Raw genomic sequence first — 20,323 nt, 5'->3', positions numbered from 1 at the left:
CACTTTGGCATCTGAAATAACCCTTTTTTGCATATGCAAGATATTTTGGAGGATATTCTGTTTTCGCAGGAAATTGGGCTAAATATACATTTTTTTGGATAAAGCCATGAACAAGCAGTGGACCAGAGAAAAACAAAGACCAGGAGGCACAAAAAGGGCCCATGCCGATCGACCTGGGGTATTCTAGCCTCCACCAATGCTCATTTTCTGCAAGTAATCCTCCAAGATGACTTAAGGGCTAAGTTTGTGAAGATATGGCAAGGATCACTTCAGGATCAAGGAGAAATAAAAAAAGATCAAGCAGAAATTTGGAAAGTTATTGAAGATCAATCTCATCCCAAAGGTACTGACGTGCCAGGACCACATGCATACAAAAATAAGGTTCCAAAACATTGAAAAAGACTTGGTGACGAAGCTGGACACGAGGGGGTAAAAGGAAGGGCCAGGTCGATCGGCCTACCCCTTTCCTTCGCACGTTCGCCTTCCAATTTAACCCACCTGTTCGCCTTCCAATTTAACCCACGGGCTCTCCAGAATATAAATACCCCGAAAATTCACCGAGCCTGGGGATCAATCCATCAGAAGTCGGCGAAACCAAGGGAGACACACCATAGGGAGCTGAGGGCCGTGCAAGTCTTTGAGGTTGTCTAGGAGATAGCTTAGGCTAGACCCTAGCCACCATGTTCGTCCCTGCGCGGCGAAGTCATGGTGGAGTTTCGGAGCCGAGCCTTGTGATCATCAAGGCTTATGTACACATGATGGTGATATCAATCTAATCTTGTCTTTACTTTGATCTACTATGATGAATGCTTATTCTCATATGTTCAGCTAGCATATGTTCTTAATATGAATAGATGTAATTATGGTGATTAGTCTATATCTTGCGGATACATATTAGTAGTGCTAGAAAGTCGGTGTGATTACTCTTGTGTGGTGACAGCATGCAGGAGGAAAAGGCCGAACGATTGCGTAATGTTGAGTAGGATTGATGGCGAGTATTGTGGGAGTCGTTGCAGCAGCTATCAAGAAGGAGAGCTTCGGATAAGAGCGCTTGATGGTTGTTTGAGGTAAAGCTTTAGGAAACCGGAGGCGTCAACACACACCTCGCAGTGGCGTCCATAAGAAAGTAGGCCGCTTGCGAGCCGCCTTTCTAAGAGATGACTCTTCATCAAGGTACGAGATAGATTGGTTACCACTTTGGCTGGAGCTACAACAACAAGACGATAGGCACATGCTACCCTTGGTTGTGTTACCACATATATACATGGATGCGATCTATTTATCCTATCTATAATGCTTATATCATGATTGGGTATATGTCAGATCCTCGTGATGTTAAATCTCAAACTCGTTTTGTATTTCTCTGTGGTGGTACAGCTATCTCATGGCGGTCATGTAAACAGACTTTGGTAGCAACATCTTCAAATCATTTGGAAATCATAGTGCTTTATGAAGCCACACGTGAGTGTGTTTGGCTACGACATATGATTAACCATATCCAGAAGTCCTGTGGCTTTAGGGGGTGTTTGGGAACACCATGCTAAACTTTAGTACCTGTCACATCGGGATGTTTGGATACTAATTAGGAGTATTAAACATAGTCTAATTGCAAAATTAATTGCACAGATGGAGTCTAATTCGCGAGACGAATCTATTAAGTCTAATTAGTCCATGATTTGACAATGATGGATTAATTAGCCTTAATAGATTCATCTCGCGAATTAGACTCCATCTGTGCAATTAATTTTGTAATTAGCTCATGTTTAGTCCTTCTAATTAGCATCCGAATATCCGATGTGACCCTGCTAAAGTTTAGCACCTCGTATCCAAACACCCCCTTAATATACCTGGTGCCCCACGGTTATCTACGAAGATAATGCAGCATGTGTTACACAAATGCAAACGGTTTATGTGAAGAGCAATTTAACAATATATAGCTCCTAAGTTTTTTTTATCCTCACGACGTCTAGAAGCAAGGTGAGATAAAAATACTGCAAGCCAGGTCATGTGACAATTTGTTCACTAAATCTCTTCCTGCCACTACGTTTAGAAAATTTGTTCGAGGAATTAGTATGAGATTTTTAAAAGACTTGCAGTGTTCAGGGGAGAACAACCCTGAATATTTACCAGATCCTGAAGATCCTGAACAGTAGCAGATTATATTATATCCTGAAGACATATGTTGTACTCCTTTTCCCTCTAGTGAGTTTCATGAAGTTTCTCACATAGAGTTTTTAACGAGGCAACAAGTGTAATATATTAGGCAGCAATCATGTACTCTTTTCTCCGTTCCTTTTTTCCCATTGGGTTTTTGGAAGGAGTTTTTAATGAGGCATGAACTAGTCGCGGTATTCGTCCAAGGAGGAGTGTTAAGATATCCCTTTGATTAGGGATAATTATGGGCTTATACCGAAGATACTCAAGGGTTGACCCTATATAATAGAATGTACCCATCCATTATTTAATAAGAGATCTGTTCCACCTACATCTACTGTCTCTCGTGTGTTCTTCGTGTGTGCTATGCTTGAGATTGGGAAGGGAGACCGGTCATCTATCATCTTCTCCACGCCTCATCTGCTGCCGGGAAGGGAACGCGGATCAACGCAATGAACACCTAAAACTTAACAGAATTCTCTATCCCAAAATAGCATGCATTCTACTGCTACCACTGTGCATCCGTCCAGTCCACATGCTCCCTGCGCTGCACCAAACATTTGAATGCGGTCGCAACAAAACAGAAACAAAGAAAAAGAAAAAGAAGGCGGATGGGTCGCTCAGACATGCGTTTCGCGCACTTTTCCATGATTGTTCGTGCTCGAAATAAATCCCGCGCTGAAAGAATCGGGGCCAGACCGAACAGCTTAGGTCCCCTGTCACCGCGACGCCTTTTCCATGATTGGATTTGCTGCTGCCGTGGTACGAGTCCTACTCCTACTACAAATCTCCTTCCAGAAACGAGAAACGGAGCCCTTTCCCGATGCCCCCTGACGTGCAGCGCCAGCGCCACGCACCGTCCGCGGAAGGAAACCCGTGCGGGCCCCGCCGGCCAGACGCCTTGACCGGAGGACCGGACCCCCGCGATGCGACTGCGAATGCCTCTGCCGTCTGCCTCGCCGCGCCGCGCCGCACATGTTTCTCTCTCTCTCTCCGGCTCTCGATCTCGCGGTCTCGCCTTCCAGCTGCAGGCAAGCATCAGCGGGCCGTCGGCTGGGGATCGGACGGGGGCTGAGGCCGGGCGGCGTCACGCTAGCGTCAGGGCAGGCTGGCCCGCCCGAAAGCGGGGCCACCAGGCGCGCGGGGTTGGGCCCGGTCAAACCGGCCACCGCCACGTGTCGGTGTGAACGGTCTGACCGCGGCGCGGCCGTTTGACCCGACGTGACCGGTTGCCGCCGGTGGCGCGCCCGCTGACTCATGGCCCGCGCCCGCCCCGTGACCGTGGACCGTTCCCTCCTCCCGCGCCGCGCCATTACTGTTGCTTCTTCTGCTGCTAATCCTGCATTATTACTATTGCTGACTGGTGTGGTGTGTGTGTGGTCTAGCCTAGAGAGAGAGGGTGAGGTCTAACCCACCGATAATTGTTGTGTCTTGCGATGGAAACAAGCGCATAACTCCAGGGGAGGGGAAAGAGGCCGGGAAATGGACATGTCGTTTGGGCCTAATCAATTAGTACTACTATTAGTTTCTGTCACAAAAGCTGGATCAATTAAATAAAAAGCCAACCCCAAAAGATGCTGGTAAGAGAGAAGGAGAAACAAAACAAAAAAAAAAATCCTCCCACCCAACCATCCATCCATCAATCTCTCTCCTCTCTCCCCATCACGGCGTCACCCCCATCCATCTCTCTCTAGCAGTATATCTGTAGGTACGCGCATCAGCTCGCTACACACCTAGTTATAGCCGTGCTCTCTTCGGCGCACACACATCACGTACACACAAACACCACCCCAATACCTTTCGTTCCGCTCGCCTCACTGCGTCCCCACTACCATATAGCCGTATACGCTCGCTTCCTTCCATTCCATCATCCCTTGGCCATCTTGATCCCTCCTCTCCCTCCCTCCCTGGCTCCCTCGCCCTTGATAAGTGAGCGAGCGCCAAGAACCAGCAGCAGCGGCGCGCCTTCTTCCACGCACGCGCGGCGCCCCCCATGTCGTCGGGAGAGTTCCACTTCCACGACGAGCTGGCGTCACTGTTCGCGCAGCGGCCGGCGCCGGGGCCGGGGGAGATGATGACGCAGCAGCAGCAGGCGCCGCCGGCGTCGTGGTTCGCGGACTACCTGCACGCGGGAGCGCCCGGCGCGGGCGGGATGGACTACGACCTGCTGTGCCGCGCGCTGGACCTGCCGGTGCCGGGGGACGACGTCGTCAAGAGGGAGATGCTGGTGGTGGACACGGGCGGGGGAGGCTTCGGCGCGCCCACGCCCACGCCCAGCGGGGGCGGCACGGCGCCGGTCACGCCCAACACCACGTCGTCGATGTCGTCGTCCTCCAGCGAGGCGGCGGGCGGCGGCGGCGGCGGAGCCGGTGGCTTCGGCGCCGGGGAGGAGGACTCGCTCAAGAAGGAGGAAGGGGAAGGGGAGGAGAGCAAGGAGCTTGGAAAGGGGGAGGACGACGCTGACAAGAGCAAGAAAGGGTAAGTAGTCTATGAGCTGGAATTCTTGTTCGTCAGTTTCTTGAGATTATTGCTGCTGCTTTGTCTTGCAAATATTGGGAACCTTCTTTCTAGCCTTTTTGCAGCTTCTCGCTAGATCTTTCGGCTAATCGGAACCTATCCTATCTATCTAGTGCTTTTGGGTGATCCTGCATCAAGATTAGGCGTCAGTTTCTGCGGCTTAGATTCTGCTTCCTTGCTTTGCCTGCTGGCCATTCAGTCATCCATTCCTCTTCTATTAAGTCTTTGTTCCTTCCTTTTGTTCTTGGTTTCTTTTTTTAAGGTAGCGGCAAGGCGAAGGTGTGAACCTGGGCTAGGGTTTCACACTCGCATGTCATAAGAAAACAAATACGGAAAAAAAAGTCGGTCAGTGTATTATATAGCATAATCTGCTAGCTGCATACCCCTCTCTCTTCTCTTTCCCTTTTGCTTTATGGATTTCATGCTACGCCTAGCATGAACATGCATCTTCTTCCACTTGGCCAAAAGATTTGCACCCTGAATTTTTTGTTCATTTATGGCTCCCTCCTTTTACTCTTTTGGTTCATCCCTTTTTACAAGGATCATACCCAAAAAAACCCAAAGATCTCTTCTGAATGGTCCGGTCTAAAAGCTGCAGCCCCCCCTTGCAGGCCAAGAGATATTCCTCCCCCTCAACTATAGGGATTTGCACAGCTCCCTTTCTGGTGCAATCTAGCATATGGCACGATCTCGATCGATACAAATCGGCCGCAGAGGCGGAAAAGGTGCGCTAGCAGAGGAAAAGGGGGTGTGCACACAGTGTGAACCTGTTAAAACCATGTGCACTACTCTAGCCTCGCTGATTCGCACGCCCAGGCTGCCAAGAGTTCGCCAACAACCGCGTTTGAACGGCTCGCAATCGTAGTATGAACGAAATCCGCGCCGATCCCTTTCCGCGCTGACCCGGCCGGCGGATGATGGAGGAGCTGACGAGATTGGTTGTTGTTCTGCAGGGCGGCGGCGGGGAAGGCCAAGGGCAAGGGCGAGAAGCGGCAGCGGCAGCCGCGGTTCGCGTTCATGACCAAGAGCGAGGTCGACCACCTCGAGGACGGCTACCGGTGGCGCAAGTACGGCCAGAAGGCCGTCAAGAACAGCCCATACCCCAGGTATGTAGTGTACACATTGGTATTATATTCATGCACGTATTTGTGCAGTACACTTGTTCATCTACCTGCACTGCACCACTGCTGCACCTGAATGGTAGCTAGACATGGTCTAATAATGGAGTGTGTGTGCACGCAACGGCTGCAGGAGCTACTACCGGTGCACGACGCAGAAGTGCCCCGTGAAGAAGCGGGTGGAGCGGTCGTTCCAGGACCCGGCGGTGGTGATTACCACGTACGAGGGCAAGCACACGCACCCCATCCCGGCCACGCTCCGCGGCAGCACCCACCTCCTCGCCGCGCAGCTGCACCACCACCACCACGCCGGCGCAGGCGGCCACCACCTCGGTGGCGTCTTTCCGCCGCCACCGCTGCCGCAGATGGGCGCGCCGCCGTTCGGGCGGGCCGGCGTCCTCGACGTGCTGGGCCTCCTGCCGCCCCGCGGCGCCCACCACGGCCACACCGTGCCGCCGGCGATAGGCCTCGCGTCGTCCCGCGGCATGAGCGGCCCGATGAGCACCGTCGCGGGCGCGACCACCGCCAACGCCTCGTCGTCTCCCCCGTCGCTCCAGATGCAGCACTTCATGGCGCAGGACTACGGGCTCCTGCAGGACATGCTGCCGCCGCCACCCTTCGTCCACAGCAACGGCGGCAACATTCAGCCCTGAATGAATTGATGGTCACCACCGCCACAGGCAAGCTAATGGAGAAGGAAGCTAGATAAGAGATAGTAGTACTTAATTTGGTTCTTGTTAATGCTTAACCTCTTTAATCTCCTCTTTTTTCACCGATTTAATCCTCTAGATATGATCGATGGATCGGTTCTTGATTTGTTTTTTTCCTTCCCTCCTGTGCTGCGAGACACATGGCGCTACAGAGGTTTTCTGGCGCCTGGTCTCGTACCATTTCTATGATCATCATCTAGCTAGTCCTTGCTGATAGTACTAGCGGTTCTTGTACATGTACCTAATCAACCAACAGCTCATGCATTGCACTCTAGCTATGCTGCTGCAGTACTGGCCATGGGCTATGATAATTTTATGCTAGCTCCTCTTTGCATTCCTCCTCTCTATCTCCATTAATACGACACTACTACATCTGGACACATGTTTGGTAGCCTCATTTCTCATTGCTCAAGCAGAGGCCATCATGGACAAATTACAACAAGCTTTTTAATTTCTTCAGATTTGCCAGATGATAATCGTGCATCGATTGATGAACGTCCTTAATCGCCTCTTGATGGCAGTAAGATGTACTGCATGAATCGATGGCAAGTAGCTATTTGTCATGCATGATGGGGTGCTGTTCGTGTGGTTGGTACAAAGTGAGAGTTGTTATGGAAAAGCAGCGAGCGTCATTTTGCTCCTTGTTTTATTTCGTGCAAGTACTAGTAGCTAGCAGCGGCCAGGTCGTTCCAAGAGCTAGTACTGGTACTACCCATGCATATAGTGATGTGAACCTGCCTACCTAGAACTAGAATGGCCGTGCGCCAGCGTATATGATTGATCAAGGATTTGGACGGGCCTGCACGTACGCTTTCAATTCAAGCGCGCGACACCAGATCGAGAGGTCGATTGATCCATCGTCGTGTCACACGGTCTGTGTTTTTTTGCTAGAATTGTGGCTGAAATAGCGAGAGGTAGGAGCTAGCTAGAGAAACGCCTAATTCTGAACATGGTAGAGAATAGAGATGTTTGGGGTTGGGACCTTTTACATCATGCATACTCTCCTTACTGTTCAATGATGTGTGCCGCTCGTTCTCGCGCAAGTTGTGTATGTGATGTGAAGCAGTCAATGAATTCTGCTCTTTCGTTCTAGCTCGATCGGTCACTCGAATTATATAATTCTCGACTTTTTGTTTGTCTCATGCAAGGAGATGTGTCGTTTGCACCGGTCAAACAGTACGCAGCATGAAATATGACAAAGATTTTGGGTGTACATGGAGTAAGTCAATAGGTGTGGTGACATGTGGCCTATTTTGCCTCGAAATGCATAATATCCATTTTTCTCAACATTGACTTCATGCCTTTCTCACGAAGCATCATGACCCATATCCCCTATACAATAGCTTTAAGATATTTTATATTGTTCGACTGAAAACAAAAAGAAATATTCAGACCAACAACATGAAATCGATACGCTTATCAACAGATCTCGCTAATGTTGAGCTTCAGTTTCTACTATGAACACACCGCGTTGCTAGAGACTCATCGTCAAATTGGGCCTAAATTTCGACAAGTGTGTGAATGGGCAGACCATTAGTAGTATAATCGTAATAAAAAAGTTCCAATATTCCAGCTTCACTGCATAATTTGCTCTCACGTCGTGCCGCGAGGACAAGAGTACGATATGTAGCAAACGTTTCTTATTTGGATAGTATCTAATTCCCCTGGATAAGTGTACTTCGTCAAACCAGTCAAGGAAGGATAACATTAACACACATGTGACAGAATTCACCTTTGTTTAATTAAAGGCTCTCGGCTCCTGATCAAGAGCAAATCTACACTTTGGTGACCATCCCATTAATTGGTGCGAGGCAAAAGCTATCTAGATGCCCTTCCACACAGTGCATGCGATTGTACTTTCAGAGACCGGAATCGTCAAGCAAGCAGGGCAATTATGCTTCTAGCTACTACAGCTGCCTTTGTTTTACAAGTAGCAGCACTAATCAGGGATTCTGATGGACCATTCATCGATCGATCAACCAAGCTTGACACGTTCTTGTCGAGTGGAGTAGCTTTAAGCCTTTGCTGCATGTAGCTTTATCACGCCTTTTGGCTAGCTCGTTCCTTCGAATTCGTACGTACCTTTTTGTACTGGCCGGTGCAACAGCAACTCATCTCATCGGAGAGGCCAGTCCATCTACATGAGATAGCACACTGTTCCTGTTTGTCTGAATGATGCATATCTAATTATTATGTAAATGCTGTACAGACTACACATAATCAAACTACAGAGAGACTAACTTTTAATTAAATCTTTTATTACTATAGCTGGATAATTACAAAGTGACGGTGATGGCCGGGTAAAGCCGTGGGAGATGAAGATGAGAGATGGAGGATGAGCGACATGGTTGGAAGTCCGGGGACGCAAGCAACATGCCCAATGGGGGGCTGCTGCTGATAGCTACCGGAACCGGACTACTAGAAGGTCAAAAGCATTAAAAAGCACAGCGCGAGGTGTGCACCAACTTGCTGCCCCAGCCCATCGAGCGAGGTACCGTACGTCCGCGTCTCTTTTCCTCTCCGGCACCAAAAAAAAATAATTAAGGTAAGCAAATTAAATACTCCGGCGTAGACCCGTGTTCAAAGTCCACGCGGAATATGTACATATACATACTTGTACGTCAAGGCTACAATAATAAATAAAGAAAATATTCAATGGAAACCACATCTATCGACCTTCCTTTTGCGAACACTTTATTTTGCTTTGGATTGATATTATTTGCCCACTTATTGCTTTGAAATGGTATATATTTTTCCAGAAGCTTACTACCAATTTTCTATGACTTGTTGGGCTAGGATGGTACCAAAATCTGAGTATTATTGTGTCCTGATAATGGATTCCAGCTTTACAGTCCCCAATTGCTCTTTCTGTACCCTCCTGTTCAGCACTGGTTTGCCGATCTAGCTAACCTGACATGAGTACCGGCATTGGCAGTGCTACCACGGATGCAGTTCGATCTGCTCAGTTCAGTACTCCTGAAGGGCACGCACGCAGTAACGGCACTATTTTGGATTGGTATCCTGTGTGGCAAAGCTTTAAGATATTTTTTTAATTGAACGAAAGATACGTTTAAGCTCGCCCTTTAACACCGGCGGTGGCAGCCGTTGCGTCGCCCATTAATTAGCAGGCAGCTCCAACAAAATAGCAGCTCGAGTGGTCGACCCTTGACTTTGAACGCAAGCCAACGCAGGTCAAGCCCACCGCTATAACTCCTGAAGGGCACCAGCAATCCGCTCGAGCACGTCCAGCTCCGAAGTCCGAACCCCTCCTCCTCCGCCTGGCTGCTAACCATCATCGGCAGATGCCATGGAAGCTTGACCGGCCAGGCGTGCTGGTCAGATAGGTAGCGGTCTCGCATCAGCGGCAAGACCAAGAGAGAGACAGAGGAGAGAGTCGCAGAAGAGGCTGCACAGGAGCAGAGAAGTTGCATGTGTTTTGTGCAACCTCTCTCTACGGCCAAGTATGCTGCCAGCGCCTGTCACGCTCAGGGCCCATACGCGCACGCCGCTGTCTGTCGCTGCGAGCACAACAGCCTCGCGGGCGCGTACACGACCTGGCCTGCTCTACGCTAGCTAAGCTTGGCCGCGCCTACACGTATCCGTCGTGGCGACGGGTTCCATAAATAGATATCGGTGCGACGTGACCGCGGGCAATTAACAAATCAATCGGAACCGATGGTGTTCGGAGGAAGCTGGATTGCTAAGCCATCTGCGACAGCGACGTCGCCGATCGCCTCGCCCCGCCTGCCGGTTCAACGCACCGATCAGACCATGCCTGCCTGGGGAGCCCCGGGGGGCGGCAGGAGGAAACGCCCTCAACCTCAAGAGCTTAATTTTAGCCTTGCGAAAGACTCAAAGTGGCCGCTGCGCGCGCCATCAGCCCATCAGAACAGACCAAACCCGCAGGAGGAGAGGCTGTAGCGCGGCGGGCAGCGGCAGGGTGGTGGTGGTACCCGTCGGGGGGCTTAATTGCGCGCGGCCGTGCGATGGCTCCGTCACAACAGTCGCCGGATTTAAACCCAGGCAGCCCGTATCCCCGTCCGGTCAAATCTTGGGCGGCCGGATGGGGAGCAGCCGCCGGCGTCGTACCCACCACCACGGCGGAGCGAAGCGTCGTGCGTCGGGTTTGGGCGATCGCGGCGCGAGCGAAGCCACAGGTCCTGGTGACGACCTGCCCGAGAGACGGATCGAGCCGGCCGTGCGCCGCTGCTCCCTCGGGCAGCGACAGGGGGGGGAGTCAGGGACGACCTTTTCACGGGTCAGATTACGCGAGCCGGGCGGCAGAACGGACGGTGATCCGCGGCGAGACACGACAGCCGGTGCTGACTGAAATCGACAGGGACGGGCTCGTTTCCGCGGCAGCATTCGAGTATCATCAGCAGGGTTGGGAGAGATCACGCATTGACTTGGGCCAGAGTAAATAACAGCGTCACCATCCGAGACAAGCTCCCGGGGAAAGGCAGTGTGAAACTGTTCATTGCGTTCACGAAACCAGGAGGATGTATTGGAAACGGTCGTGTGGCCTTGTTTTGTTTACTACCCTGGGCGGCACCGGGAAATGCGTTTCCGTTTGGAGATCACATTAGCATTATTCGGGGAGCACGCACGTGAAGGGGCGGCGAGACGCTTCATGGATCCCACGAATTCCGCGTACTGGAGAAGGGCCCTGCAATGATAATAAATGTAGGTGATGGTTAGATTTGGAGGTGGAAAACGACGTCCCACTAACTCCTCACTGCACCAGCAGTGTTTCCCAACAAATGGATACTGAAACTGACAGGGTTCCACAGAAATTCACTCTCCGGGCGCAGGATTGCGCGGTTTAATGGGATCGGCGTTGTTTTTGAATAGTAAATGTATGGCTCGAAACAGGAAAGGCTATAATAAACCTGACAAAAGACTAGAACTTATCAATCAGTGTTTCTATTAGGTACTTAGAAGCAGTACTGTTTTATCTTGTTTTTCTATACTGCTATCACACTACAAGACTCCAAATGTACACCAGAGAATGAGTTGTCAAGGAGCATGAAGGTGCTCACATTATCGCCGATGAATGAGGTCGGCTTTGAACGATCAACGCATTCTGCGGTTACTCAACTTGCACAGATTCCAGCAGCTTCATCACTGATTTTCTGTCAGGCATGCTGGGTATAGCCCCCTTCACTCGAACACACAAAGAGGCAGCAGCAGCTGGAGTTCAACAAAATATGAAGCCTCAAATCAAAACGTCAGCAAACAATTGATCAAATATTGAAGAGGACGCGCTTTTCGTACCAGCAAATCTCATGCACTCCTTCTTAGGCTTCCCCTCAACCAGAGCTACAGCAAAAGCTGAGGTGAAAGTGTCACCAGCCCCCGTGGTATCAATAACTTCTGTGGCAGGAATAATCGGCTGTCTGATTGGCTCCTCCCCCTCAACAAACAAAGCAGATCCTTGTGATCCAAGCTTTACTAGTACTTCTTTCACGCCCTGCACAAGGAAAAGATTAATAGTGTCTTAATCTGCTTAAGGTGATTACAGCCTCTGCGGGTGAACTGAATCCCTGTAAACGCTTGTGTCTCTGACAGAATGCTTAAAACAAAAGAAGTACTCACCTTTGGAGTCAGAAGACATTTAATTTGAACAAGTTATAGTAAAGATACAAAAATCACGATGACATGAAGCAATTAACAAGAAAACATTCCGTTGAAGGACTAAATCCGTACATTGGCAGCTTAAAGTGGAATAGGCAAATGCTGTTGAAGGCTAGCAGCATAAGAGCATAGTGACAACTGACTACAGCAGGTCTGATTCTATTAACAAAAGCTAAGGCAGTGATATACCGACAGAAAGATGTATTTCTCAATATATGGTGCTTTCATATGTTCAAACCAGATCAATCCTAGCACAAAAATTGCGAGCCTTCACAAATCTGTTTTTACACCAAGATCTAATTTACTATTTTATCATATATTTACAGCTATGCCCAGCAGTCTAGTTACAAAGCATATCAGGCTGAAGAAGAACCTTCCTGATTCAGAAGTTAAGAGCACATGCATTATGCATTCCAAATTTGAATATGAACATCTGCCAATTTCATGACCAGATGCTGTGCAAAAGCTCTACGGACACTAAGTACTGGTTAGGCCACCTAGATAGTGCAAATGGGAAAAGCGGTCAGAAGATCCTACTAAACCATGATTGTTAGCACGCATGTATCACTGGAAACCTTGATTCCCATGCATTCATTAAATACAAACAATAGAGTTTTCATAAATCTAACAAATCCATATAATGTTCACAGCCTATCTTGCAAATACATTAATCTAGATTTACAATCGACGCCTTTGAAAACATGCATACACCGATGTCAGTCCTACAAACCATACATGATACACATGTACATATACAAAATGGTAATGAAAGGAGTGCAATGCATTTCCTATAGATGCAGATACTTATTATCAGATAGCGTCACTGCACAGTATTATCAAAAGGAGTAGTATTTGAACCCAGAGGCTATGCCAGCTAAATTAGAAGCTACACTTGAATACAAAGGAAATCCAATTCAGACAACTCACCATTTTGTGGCATTGTCCTGCAGCTTGGTTGATCTGTTCAAATGATTCAGTAGGTAGACCAGTCAAACGTGCTAATTCTGTTTCATTTGGACTAAAAATGTCGACGAGTCTGAGTAGTTCTCCGGGGACAGGAGCATCCATTCCACCAGCATCCATGATAACAGGCACACCGGCACTTTTTGCAGCCTGGCAAAAATTTTATATATCAGTAATGGGCCGCTGCACACTTAGCAAACATAAAGACAAAAGGTTTTTGCATTTCCTATTCAGGAAAAGGTTTGGGTTTCTTACTGTACATGCTAATCTTAGAAATGTATAACAGGAGGAAACTATGATAAATATTTGGTTTATTCTGATGATAGACTGAGTCTTAAGTTACAGAGATGTTAACACAGGATCTGACATTCAGATAACAGGTGACTGTACCAAACGGAACCTCAAGGATGTTAATCTTCCTTGAATTGCTGAAATGAGACCAAAGTACATGTTGCAGTGTGTAAAGAGATTGGCTCATTGTACATGTGCATGGAAGCATGCTCCAGACTCTAGATATAAGGGCTTTTTTAAAGATATGCTTATATCTGCACCACTAGATCTCTTCCTGCTGTTTTTTCAGACAAAACATATGCATCTATCAAAAGCACCTTCATGACTTTGATTATAAAAGGTGGCGCCTACAGGTTATGAAAATGCCCGACACTGTTATGCATACGACCGGCATGTCCAACTCCCATCCAACAACATTCACAGCAAGGCAGTGGGCCCCACTAGCACAGAGCAAACACACACTTAATGGTACAGGAATCAGAAAGGACATGTATCAATTTCCTAAACACTAATACCAGAAATACGCCATGTACATTTATGATTTATTTCATTAATGACAAAAATGCTTGGGAGTCTGAAAGTTTCGAATTAATATCTAATGAAGGTGCAGTTGCTAGAGCTAAAAACATTTGTTTCTTCCAACTGTCATGTGGGAGGCAGATGTTACGAATCAACATTTGCCCCAATTAAGGAAAGAGATTGTGGATGGCAATGTCGTCAACAAAGTTGAGCTATATGTAACTAGGTTGCAGAGATGCAGTTATCAAAGATGACGCGAGGTCCTCCTGGCTGGCTAAGCTTACAAAATAACCAGAGCAGTCTGCTCTGGTGGTCATCCAGGTGAGAAAAGAAGATTGAGGCCGCAAATACATTTCAGAGAAAATGACAGGAGAGTAAAAACTCAAAGTCGCTGTTGTCAATATTGAACATAAGAAAAAAAAAACTAAACCAGGCCCAAAGACAGTCTGAATGTACACGAATATATACCATAATATACAATAGTCATTTCACAAACAGCAACATATAAGGTATTACTACTGAACTCCCAAATAATTTGTTACCATAAGCACAACATGGTCAACATCAATGTATGGCCAATCTGTTATTTTTTTTTACCAAACTGTTAAATACAAAGCAAGACTAGAAATATGACTGTCAATAAAGCAGGAAGGAAATTCACTGGAGAACAAGGTGCACCCTGAATAGTGAGCACCTCGTGAACCAAATGTTTATTTTCTTCCCTATAATACAATTAAGTGTTTCTGAGCTATCCCCTTCAAACCTCACACCAAATTGAAAAGCAGAGCAATAAAACATCAGAACATCCGCAAGTCAACCTAATAAATGTAGACTAATGTGTTAATTACCTGAGGAGATCACTATGAAAATTGCTATATCTGTATCCGAAGAGATGCAATGAAATGTTCGCCCATTAATAATGCGAAAAACGCTGCCATTGGCAAATGCCCTTATGTTGACTAAATGATGTCTAGTTATGCTAAAAAGACCTAGTATTCATCTCCCTAAATTGCAAATACTAAATGAAAAGGCAACCAACCTAACAAGCAAATAATTCTTCAGTAACCCTCTATTCTTTCTCTCTCAAACAGCACCTAGCACAGTATGGAACATTATCATTGCAGTGGAAATGATGAAAGTCACCAAAAGCACTTATCCCCTTTATGAGTGGTTCTTGTTGGCGTTTCATCTCTAGGTCACCCGCTTGGAGCTAATAGGCTTTGCTGTCGTTTCATGGTACTGTCCAACATATACTTGAGTAAAAAGAATAGAACCCGAGCTTTTCTCTCAATGTTGTTGCCAAAAACATTACCAAGCTACTTCCTCCGTCCCAAATTGCAGGTCCATTTGGCTTTTCTAGGTGCATAGTTTTTGCTATGCACCTAAATATAGTGTATGTCTAGATGCATACAAACATCTATCAACCTAGAAAAACCAAAACGACCTACAATTTGAAACGGAGGGAGTATATGTTATTAGCAATTTACTTGCATTGACTAAACAACACCTAACTATGCTAAAAATACTATCTTCTCTCCCAATTTTCAGAAACTAACTCAAAAGCATTTCACCTTACAAACAGTTATAACGATTATCAAACCCTCGCCTCTTTACGAACCAACAGTACGAAGCTAAGTATGAATTGCTACACCCTCTGATCTAATGCGATGAGAATCGTCAACAGGTACCAATTATGTTCCGAACCAATCCGAGAGATAGCTGAAGTAAAGCACCTGCGCAGCCTGCACGTTGACCCAATCGGGTATCTCCCTCTGCAGCAGCAGCACGCCTGCCTTTTGGATCAATTCCAGGTCCTCCGCGCCGATCCCCGCCGCCCAGCCCTCCATGTTGGCGCCGCCGACGATGATGATGGAGTTCTGGCCGTCGGGCATGAGCATGACGACGGCGTGTCCCGAGGGCGCGTCGGGCGCGCGCGCGACGCGGTCGGTGCGGACGCCGCCGGCGTCGGCCAGCGCGCCCTCGAGGAGCCGCCCGTTGGCGTCGTCCCCCACGCGCGCCACGAGGTAGGTGGGGCCCAGCGCGAGCCTTCCCCCGCAGGCCGCCTGGTTGGCGCCCTTCCCGCCCGCGAGGCTGCGGCCCGCGCGGGCCGCCACGGTCTCGCCGACGAGCGGGAGGCGGTCGACCTCGACGTAGATGTCGGCGTTGGCGGAGCCCACGACGACGATGGGGGCATTGGTGGCGGCGACGGCGGAGAGGGAGGCGGGGGCGCGCTTCGAGGAGAAGGGAAGGTGGGCGGGTCTTGGGTTGGAGCCCGAGAGGAAGGCGGTGGCCGGCGTTGGGCCGGCGGGAGGGAGGCGCACGCGTGCCTGAGCCATTGTGGGTTGTGTCTGTCGATCGAGTAGAGAAAACGATGGAGTCAACTGTCAATTATAAGGTCAGCCGATGCCGATGCTGACTAGGCAGACAAATTTTTGGCATAAACGGAGAGTACGTAGTTATCCATACCGATTGTAATCATAATCCCAGGTCTTGTATAAATGCTTTTAGTTAAAAACTAGTGTTTTTCCATAATTAAAAATTGTGATGGCCAGTTGGTTTCATTTGAAATGCGATGATGACGTTAAAAAATGGATAGGACTCCTTGGATCTCAGTAACATCTATGAGTCTAGCCATAATAATAAAGCAAAGGTTAGAGCTGCAGTTGATCGGTGTCACAATGGGCAAAAGGGTACAACAAAAATGCAGAATCAATACATGTTGCACATTGCTCCCCAACAAATCGGGATCATATCACGACACGACACATCTTGAATCTGGATCTTCCCAAAACGCAATAGGCAGTGCTGCACTGCCGTTACGCTTCTGCTTGGGTTGGGTTAACCGGGAGCCCGGAGCCCGGAAACTTCACGCGTTCAAGACTGAAGAAAATTCAGTGGGAACGGTTCGCAGAGTTCCTCCTGTGCGGACCCGCATTGGATGGCTGAGCGTGGATGTCCCAGCGATCCGACGATTTCTATGAACTCGACTCCCAGCATTCGGATGGACGCGGCACTAAAGAACAAGACTCGCTCGGCTCTCCAAGCGCAAATGCGATGGTTTCCCTTCCCTGCGGCTCAGCTCCTAACGCAGATGAGGGTGCACCTGCGCAGTGATACAGCTTCCATTCTCCCGCCGCCTCCTCCTTCATCCGCTGCCGCCGCAAGCGCCGCTGGCTGTGCGCTCGGTGCGCCGCTGACGCGCGTCTTGACCCTTCACCGTCGATACATGCGTGTACCCTCACCGTCGATACATGCGTGTACCCTCTCATCATTAGCAGATGTAGGAAGTAACTCCGAAGGATGTTGGAAGCAACTGAAACTCCAAATGTTCATAACGCTTCATTCAGAGTTGATGCTCCTGCTAGCTATTCTGTAAAACTAGAGTCTGGGGCACGCCTCCAGCGCCCCAATCTTCTGACCAATTATGTAAAATTTTCATTAAAATGATTGATGTTCATTAACACTTAACACAGCAAGCTAACAGAATCCAAAACGTGTACAAAGCATCTCAAATTACATGGCATATCTCTTTAGTGGCTACCTAAACGGTCTATACAAACACGGGATGATCAGCTCACAAAAATAAGGATGATCAACTATGAGTACAGGACAAATGTGCTACGACTATTGGCTGCTAGAATGTGCATCCAACTCATGCTGCGAAGGGATCCAAATTGTAGGGTCTGGACTGGTTCTCCGAGTCAGGATCTGGATTCACAGAATCTGTTGGCTAGACCAGATTGTGTGCCTGGAATGCTAATGGCCTCACCAAGTAGCATATACTGAATGTTACATAACAAAAAAAATTAAATTTATTACCACGAGGGCTGAATGTTTAATGAAACTAAGGTTGCTCATTATTCACACTATGTACACTCTGACTTCCAAAATAGTTCCCTTGAGTGCGATCAGGAGATTGAGAACAAACAACATTAGCTATGGGCATGATGTGCATCGAAGAAATAAAAACATACTGATATATGAACAACAAAAATTGTAATCAAGTTTTTAATCTAACATCTGCACCGTACCTCATGCCCATTGCTACTTCATAAATCTTGAAATTTCTGTAAAGCAACCTCGATGCTGTGAAGCCCCATACATTGCCTGCATAAATAACATGCACAATCAATTTGGATCTTTGAGACAACTCGAAATTGCAATATTTGTAACAGAGTTACCTACTTTTCTGAAGTTAATCTCTCAATAATTTCACCCTTCAACAACAAAGCTTTCTTCAGACTTCAGGTAACATCATTAAGGCACAAGACAACAAATGTCATGATTTTGATAGAAACTGGAGATCAAATATATGCAATTTATTTTAACTTAGTTAACGGATATTTCATCCAGTTGGGGAATAAAACAGTTGTTACGTTTCTCAGCCTCAAGGCGATCTTTCAACTCATATATGATCCTTGCCATATTTCGGAGTTCAAACCGGTAAGCACTGATTTTACTTTCCAAGAAATTAAGTTTCTCTGCATAAATAAACCATGAGAGTTAGTGAAAAATAGAAGATGAAAATGATCCACTAATACATATGAAAATCACAAACTGATCATGCAAGACTACAAGAAGCTGACACACCTACAAAATCTTCCTGAATCACAGTAACCCTTTGGACCTTATCCTTCAAGTCACAAACTGAAATAACAGTGAAAGGGACAATAATGCATAAAGAATACACATCAGAGAAGCATGGAAATGTAATAATCAAAATGAAGTTGCCAGATGATGGGAGAATGCAAGTGCCAGGTGTGATCATAATTGTATCTACACTTTCCTTCTCACCAACCAGACAATGCACATCACCTAGTACTTGTTTCACTGCTGGAACTTCCTTTTCTACCGAATTAAATAAAACAAGATGAGAACTCAACTTCTCTGAAATTATGGCAATCTATTTATCTTTCATCTGGATTATCCATTGCATAGACAAGTAGAGTCCTGCCTATGAACATGGTACGTGGGACAAATGTCAGTTTGTTTCCATGTCTGAAAAGAGAAGTTGAGGCCTGCCATATGACAGGTAGCAGGAAAAAAAACTTCAATGCCAAGGTTGTCAAGTATAGTTCAAACCTTTCTATCCGTAGAAGCTTAACAAAAGAACAGGAACATCAGTGCCCACACTAAAATTCCAACAGTTATCAAGGCGTGGAAAGTTTGTTAGACCAGTATATTTAACAAAAAAAATGAAAAAGCCTTCCTCAAGTAGTAGATCCAGGATACAGACCCTGTGTGACCTCAACAGCGGGGTTTCCTATCAAGTTTGATGTGTCACTAAAGAAGAAGTATTAACTTCCACAAATTGTTTTATGCCTAAACTATAGCCCACACTTACTCTCACACCCACCACATCATCCATTGATGGCCAACAATGTTCACTAAAGCCTGCAAACTTTATTTATCAGCCTCAATTTACCCACATCACAAGTATCTACCAATAGAATTTTGGACCAAATAGAAGCTCAACATTTCAACACTAATCTGTTAGGTCCAAACTTCCCTTAAATAATGTAGAACTACTATGTGATAACGTGTGCACAATTTTGGTAGACGAACCCCACCTCTCTTAACGAAGATGGTCTTCTAGGCCATGTTGGTTTGCAGTACTGCTTGCTCTCAGCATCGAACACCCAAATCCTGCAGATTAATGATAACCAGGGTCAAATCTCACCCATCCAAGCGTCACTTGCCATGGAGAGAAGCAAACAGAACCTAACCTTGGCGGCGATGGCCTGGTGCACGGAGGCGAAGAGGCCTCGAATCCCAAGAGGTCGGGAACCAGCAGCAGGTTGTGCAGCTCCCACTCATTAATGTCGATGGGGAGGCCCCTGCTGAAGATAGTGAGGACATCAGCGGCGGTGGCGGTGCGAGGTGCGTCGGCACGCGGGATGATCGTCGATGCCGGGGCTGGCCGACGCAAGTGGCCACTGCTGGTGGAATGCGTGTATGCCGGCGTCTAGGGTTCGACAGGGCTGGGTCGTGAGGAATCATAGGCAGCGAGGACGTTCGCAGGGGTTGAACAGTGGGGAGATGGAAAGCGGGAGGAGGGAGGGAGGACGAATGGAAGACGGGGGGCAGCCGTGGCGGCGGCCGAGGTCCGGGGAGGGAGATAGAGGAAAGGGAGGGGGCGGCTCGGGGTCGGGCACGTGGTGCGGCACAAGGGCGGCGAGGGTTTCCGGAACAACGAGCAGGGGAGGAAGGACGGGAGAGTGGCGGTGGCGCCGGAAGGCTTGAGCGGCGGCGGCGGCGGCGCTTGGAGCAGACGTTGGGCGAAGGAAAGAAGAGAGGGGAAGGGAAAGGGAGGAATGGGAGGGGGCGGCTGCTCGGGCCTGAGCACGCGTCGCGGGACAGAAGCGGCGGGGTGTTTTCCGCAAAAATGACGGCGGGCGTGTTTTCGCAAAATCGATG

At 47.9% G+C, this 20,323-nt stretch overlaps 2 protein-coding genes and 1 long non-coding RNA gene across 6 annotated transcripts; 1 reads left to right on the top strand and 2 right to left on the bottom strand.

The window, feature by feature from the left end:
* Positions 1-3,885: 3,885 nt before the first annotated feature.
* Positions 3,886-6,837, top strand: LOC101779888 (probable WRKY transcription factor 48). The gene is made up of 3 exons (XM_004969400.4): positions 3,886-4,632; positions 5,625-5,777; positions 5,923-6,837. Exons 1-3 carry the CDS (start codon positions 4,148-4,150, stop codon positions 6,440-6,442), a joined length of 1,158 nt encoding a protein of 385 aa, XP_004969457.1. The 5' UTR covers positions 3,886-4,147; the 3' UTR covers positions 6,443-6,837.
* A 4,046-nt stretch (positions 6,838-10,883) lies between these two features.
* Positions 10,884-16,275, bottom strand: LOC101779497 (ribokinase). Its single transcript, XM_004969399.2, has 5 exons — positions 15,640-16,275; positions 13,061-13,246; positions 11,774-11,969; positions 11,539-11,689; positions 10,884-11,165 (listed from the first exon to the last, which is right to left on the bottom strand). The coding sequence occupies exons 1-4, from the start codon at positions 16,240-16,242 to the stop codon at positions 11,589-11,591; spliced, it is 1,086 nt and encodes a 361-aa protein (XP_004969456.1). The 5' UTR covers positions 16,243-16,275; the 3' UTR covers positions 10,884-11,165; positions 11,539-11,588.
* A 1,043-nt stretch (positions 16,276-17,318) lies between these two features.
* LOC101779093 lies at positions 17,319-20,221 on the bottom strand. Of its 4 annotated transcripts, XR_002677565.1 has the most exons (5): positions 19,633-20,221; positions 19,477-19,552; positions 18,497-18,553; positions 18,092-18,387; positions 17,319-18,013 (listed from the first exon to the last, which is right to left on the bottom strand). It is a non-coding gene; the product is annotated as an uncharacterized LOC101779093 (long non-coding RNA). The 4 variants fall into 4 exon arrangements; XR_001164010.2 differs by having other exon boundaries at positions 17,319-17,688; positions 17,938-18,013; positions 18,092-19,552; XR_002677564.1 differs by having other exon boundaries at positions 18,497-19,552.
* Between the last annotated feature and the right edge of the window lie 102 nt (positions 20,222-20,323).

This window comes from Setaria italica, chromosome V, assembly GCF_000263155.2.
Source record: "Setaria italica strain Yugu1 chromosome V, Setaria_italica_v2.0, whole genome shotgun sequence".
In the NCBI taxonomy this organism is placed as follows: Eukaryota; Viridiplantae; Streptophyta; class Magnoliopsida; order Poales; family Poaceae; genus Setaria; species Setaria italica.
This window is presented reverse-complemented; position numbering and strand designations above follow the sequence as displayed.